We start from the raw sequence: 5,787 nt of genomic DNA, 5'->3' as shown, positions 1-5,787 counted from the left end.
TCATTGAAAAGGCTGCTTTCTTTCATTGAAATGGACCGGTCAAAAAAAAATCTTTGCAGGATAAGGTCTACTTCAGCTAAACTATAAGCTTTTTTTTTTATTTATTTAATTTTTTTTTTTATTTGTTTGGGCTGAAACGTGCACATTGGATAAAAACATATTTTATACATGCATTTGCAATAATAAAAAAATTGCTTGTGCTGCCAAGTAACCCTGTGGCCTGGGTTATTTAATCATAAGTTCTATGCTATCTAGTAGCAGGACGGGCTCTGCCACACAGGCACCCAAACACACACACACACCAGGACAGGCTCTGCCACGCCGACACCCGCATCAGTACAGGTTAATCTACACAAAAGCATAAAAAATGCTTTCCACACTGGTTTGTTTTTTGTGTGTTTGCCCCCTTGTGTATTGATGCCCCAGCCAGCCCCCCCCCCTTTGGTTTTAATGTATGCCCCCCACACCCTTGTGTATTGCCCCAACACCCTTGTGTATTGGTTTATGTGATGTCCCCAGCCAGCCCCCCTCCTTTGTGTATTGATGCACCCTTTTGTACTGGTTAATCTACCCATGTGTACTAATCTGCAAAAAACAGTTACATTATTTTAGGGGTTTTTTTTTGTCCTCCTTGTGGATCAAAAGCAGGACAAATAGAAGTGATGAACTTGATGGGTAATTTTTCAACCTAAATTCCTGTTCCTATTCTTTGTGTGTGTTTTGTTCCTATATGCGTACTGCACCATATACGTGGAGGTGGAGTTCGTATTATTCCAACGGCCGCTAGGTTTACGCTGTTCCTAACAGCAGCAGATAAAGTGAGGACTTAAAGCTGGCTTTTTTTGCTCTGGAAGATGACGGTAAAGAAGGAAAGGGACGGATCCCCGTCTCTCCGATGTGTCATTGTCCTAGTTGGCTCAGTGCTGCTGGGACAAGATAATCCAGTAATCCGCCAGACAAGATTAATCACTAGTCCTATAAGGACTCTGCGTCGCCCTTAAATAGGAGCAACTTCGTAATATCGTTAAACGTTCTGCGAGAAGGTCCAGCCGCCCTGTTTGAGAATCGCTCTCGTTCGTAAAGCACCCCAATTCTGCAACCTGAGACTTGAGATGGACCCTCGCACGGTGCTTATAACGGGATGCTCCTCTGGAATTGGACTAGCGCTGGCCACCAAGCTAGCCAACGACGAGCAGCAGAGATTTAAGGGTAAGTATTTAGGCTGAAGCTCGCAAGCATGCGGCCATCATTCCCGCCGTGAAGTTGGTCTGAAAGTATGGAGTAACATTGGAAGCTCCTAGGCAGGGTCCCCGACTCCCGCTGTATCTGTAAGTGGATCTTCGCCATGTATTTGTTAACCATCCTTATGTTTAAATTGCACAGCGCTACAGAATATACAAGCGCTTAATAAAGAATAATCAGTAAAATTCCTATAATTGCCTTAATTCAATATATAACTGGGTAGCAAGAAAAGTCCACCACTCCTTTTCCACTGGATCCATAAGATCACCTCATATCATTATTTGTATTGTGTTATCGGTCAGACATTTCCCAGCAAGCCAGGTATTAGTCAGGACCCCCCTGGTAACTCCGCATCACAGACCCCAACATTAACCTTCACAACACAAACTGCACAGATAAAAAATATGGAGAGCAATACAGTTCCCGGCACAAGCAAAACTTATGCTACAGCTTAAAGACGCTGTTCCACCTGCTCTGCTGTATTCAACACTTTTTTAAGTAAAATAAGCATTGGAAACAAATGATTTGCTATGTTGAATGCTCACCCCCCTCCACAAAAATATTTTTTTTAAAAATTGCCTTGTTCACAATTTTTCAGGGAATGCTTAATTGTCACATGATAGAAAAGCAAACACTGACAGGTGCAACAGAAACGGTCACCATTTACCGTTGAGTAGGAGAAATGACGGGAGAGCGGTGACATCTACTGGTGCTTCCGGGCATTGCAGCGTAACCCTTTAAGTTAAAATACCATTAAATAAATGACAGCTTTTTTATATGATGCCCTCCATGTTTTAAAAAAATATGCTTTGGAATTCTCCCATTCCTAAAAGTAACAGTATGTTTTCATCATGATATCACTAAATAATATCAAAAAATAATAATAATAATAATAAAAATGGGGCAGAATGTTTGAAAATAATCAATATGTACTTTTTAAGATATGGCAATAAAGAGTGCAATAGAGTGGCAATAAAGTGACAATTCCATACACAGGAGAACTTTAAAGGAGCGGCTCAGCCTACTCTTAAAGCACACCAGCCCACAGGGCAATTGATAACATACTCTCTACACACATGCTACATGCATGTCCCTGTCCTGTTATAAGCCTCCTAGTTTCCTACTTGGCTGTAAGATTCCGTCGGATCATTAAAGCCCAACAGCCCCCAAAACGTGGGTTCTAACGCAGCACGCTGGGGGTGGTGTTGAGATCCAGCGGTACATTTTGTTCCTTTTTGTAATTGAGTCCATCGTTTGATGGAATAATGTTGCGTAGACATTTAAATCCGCAAACGTGTTTTTACAGATAATATTTGAAAAGTTTAGAAAAATATATATTTTTTTTCCCCATTATTCTGCAGTCATCGCCACCATGCGGAATCTGGCAAAGCGCGGCGCGCTGGAGGAGGCAGCCGGGGCCGCCCTTAACAGAACGCTGGAGATTAAGGAGCTGGATGTCTGCAGCGAAAGCTCCATCCGGAAATGTGTGGACAGTGTCCCGGACAGACGTGTAGACATTCTCAGTGAGTGGTGCGTTACATGACCAAAGTTACGGCCGCAAAGTGACTTCTTCGTTTTTCTTTACAAACATTGGCGTGCAAATGGCTATTATTATATCCCAATACCATCACTTTCACTGATTTGTGTGTGTTTGAGCTCAAGGCCATTTCTTCTTGCAGTTAATAATGCCGGCGTCGGGCTTGTCGGACCCTTGGAGTGCCACTCGATGCACGATATGGAAAGGGTCTTTGAAACCAATTTCTTCGGGGTGGTAAGAATAATTAAAGAGGTCCTACCGGACATGAAGAGGAGGAGAAGGGGCCACATTGTGGTTATAAGCAGTGTTATGGGACTGCAAGGTGAGCAGCATTATGGGTAAGATGTAGGAAAGTAGATCATGACGGCACTTTAACACATAAATGTATCGTAGTGATCCTCAACATAGCTACTTCTGTTCTAGAATGGATTTGGAATAAATAGACTCCTCTATCATGGAATCTCTTGCTTCGATTTCTTTACCTACAGTAACTCTGCTCACTTCTGTGCTCGTGTTTTTTTTTTGTCTTCCTTAAAGTGTTCCTCTTTCTTCTCTCACCAGGCATCATGTTCAATGATATATACTCTGCTTCCAAGTTTGCCGTTGAAGGGTTCTGTGAAAGTTTGGTCTCCCAGGCTCTGAAATTCAATATTTTGTAAGTTTCATAGCAGGTACTCCTAAGTATATAAGGTTTGGACTCACAACCCATATTAGCTTCTTATAATCTAATCTGCCAAGAATTCTTAAACCTCAGAAAATGGTCAACTGAATGTTCCAAGGGAAACAATTCGTTTTAAGGCATTTGTCTTAAACACATACATTAAATGTCACCCGCATTAAATAAGTATGAGGATTACACACACAGACACTGCGTGCTGGGGAACTTTGCATCACAAAATATGAATTTTCGGTTAAAAGGGAGCTGTTTAATGTTGACGTCTTGCCCCCTGTGTACGTTTCAGCATTACGCTCATCGAGCCGGGTCCTGTGAACACAGAGTTTGAATTGAAAACCTACGAGGATGCCATGCGCGGTGATTACTCGAAGACAGACCCCGAAACGGCAGATATGTTCACTAACTACTATTTGAAGAATTCCAAAGCAATTTTTTCCAGCTTGGGACAATCTCCAGAAGATATCGCAGAGGTAAGGACAATATATATATGTAAAAAAATACACAGACAATGTGTAGACATTAAATAGTCAGCTCTTGGGTACAGTAAATTCCCACTAAGACTTAAGACGATGAATGGTTAATGACTAACGTTTGACTGTAATTCTTGTAGCATGTCCTACGTGTTGTCACCACGGAGGTGCCACCTTTTCGTCACCAGACTAACCAGGTTTACACACCTCTGACTGCTCTCAAGTATGCGGATCCGAGCGGAGAACTGATGACCGATGTCTTTTACAAGATGGTCTTTGAACACGACACCCTCATGCAGGCCAGTCTCCGAGCGATCAAAGTGCTGCGCTGGAAAGCCAACAAAGTGCAACAGGGAGCAAGGATATTGGGTTTTATGTAGCGAGAGACAATAGACACAGAGATGGGGGGTGGGGGGGTAGTACATTCAGAACATTGATCTCAACTCTTATTATCACCAATCATCAATTTCACATTTTTGGGACACATTGATGTACAGCTGTCTTTCCTGGCGGTAAAATGCGTCGCCATCCCATTTAAAAAGTGCCTTTTCGTAACGATCTTCGCTCGTTTAAGATTTCGAATCATCGCGAAGAGAACTGCGGTTGTCCTAAACAGACAGCCAACAAGGTGGAATGACGCCAAGGCACCTGGGCCGACCATCTGCGCAACGAGATCTGCCGTAGTTGGGCATATGCCCCCCGGTAGAACGCGACAAGCGTTTTGCCCTTTGGAGGATGGAGAGGGGAACTTACTGATATAGAACCTGTGACGGTCATTGAACTGTGAGTTTCACTTCCCACTTCCAAACCCTAAAATATCTCCCTGCCTGTCCCAAGGGAGCCAGCGGCAATATCACATCACATGCTACTGCTGGAGAAACTAGATAAGCCTAAACAAATATATATATATCGTTCTATTTAAAAAAAAATAAAAAAAATTCCATATACTAAGAGCAAAACTTGGTCAAATCCCTTAATTTTACTCTGACAAACAATGGCCACATCAAAGATGACCTAAAACGAGAAACGCTTAAAAAAGAGCTCAAAATGGGAGCTTAGACATAGCAATAGTCTGCAAACTGGCCCGACGTCAAATTAATAAGAAGCAAGTGACTAACCACGGTGTAAGTGTTAAGACGAAACAGAACAGCCAGATAAAACATCATGATTTATACATTAAAAAGAATAACAGAAACCGATGTCTAAATATAGCTATTTACAAGAGAAATTTAACATAGAAAATGTAACAAAATCTAAATACGTATGAAAATAGCTGAAATGATGTAAAGTACTGCAATACATACATGATGCTTTCTTAAATGTTCCTGCCCTGTGTATATTATTGCCCCCCCCCCCAGCTAAACCCTTTCTCGGTGCCAATGGCAGAATATGATTTTATTAATACTGCATTGGGTTTGGATGAATGTTTGGCTCATTGTACCACCCTAGCATGCGGCGTATGAAGGGTATTTTACCCGCCAGCAGCCCTGTCACCGGGAAAACGAAGAAAGAGACGCAGAAATAATTGGGTCACCGCTGTAACCGACGTGCACCTGGGTAGAAGAAGGAGCGCTGGTTACAATAAAACACATGATGTCGTGAATCAGTCTTGGCTTATTTTTCTATGATCGAGGAAAGGGCATGCGCTGAGATCCTCTACTCACCTGCGAACTCATAGTTTGATGAAAACTGAAGAAAAAAAAACCCTAACTTAATTCTATATGCTGTCCGTGGCCAAGCGATGACCCCAGAGAGTCTTCGGAATGCATTATGACCTCAAAGGTCCTTTTAACATGAAGAAGGGGCTCCCCAGATCCCAAAAGCATCTGCAACTTTATGAAGCCTAAGAGCCACTAAAAGGG

The 5,787-nt window shown here is 42.3% G+C and overlaps 1 protein-coding gene across 1 annotated transcript; it reads left to right on the top strand.

Annotated features, from left to right (window-relative positions):
• Positions 1-1,062: 1,062 nt before the first annotated feature.
• Positions 1,063-4,305, top strand: LOC128472002 (retinol dehydrogenase 8-like). The gene is made up of 6 exons (XM_053453991.1): positions 1,063-1,209; positions 2,604-2,765; positions 2,922-3,101; positions 3,341-3,434; positions 3,742-3,925; positions 4,066-4,305. Exons 1-6 carry the CDS (start codon positions 1,113-1,115, stop codon positions 4,303-4,305), a joined length of 957 nt encoding a protein of 318 aa, XP_053309966.1. The 5' UTR covers positions 1,063-1,112.
• Positions 4,306-5,787: the final 1,482 nt, after the last annotated feature.

Source organism: Spea bombifrons, chromosome 13 (genome assembly GCF_027358695.1).
Source record: "Spea bombifrons isolate aSpeBom1 chromosome 13, aSpeBom1.2.pri, whole genome shotgun sequence".
NCBI lineage: Eukaryota > Metazoa > Chordata > Amphibia > Anura > Pelobatidae > Spea > Spea bombifrons.
The sequence above is the reverse complement of the archived record's forward strand: the minus strand, read 5'-3'. Positions and strand labels throughout refer to the sequence as shown.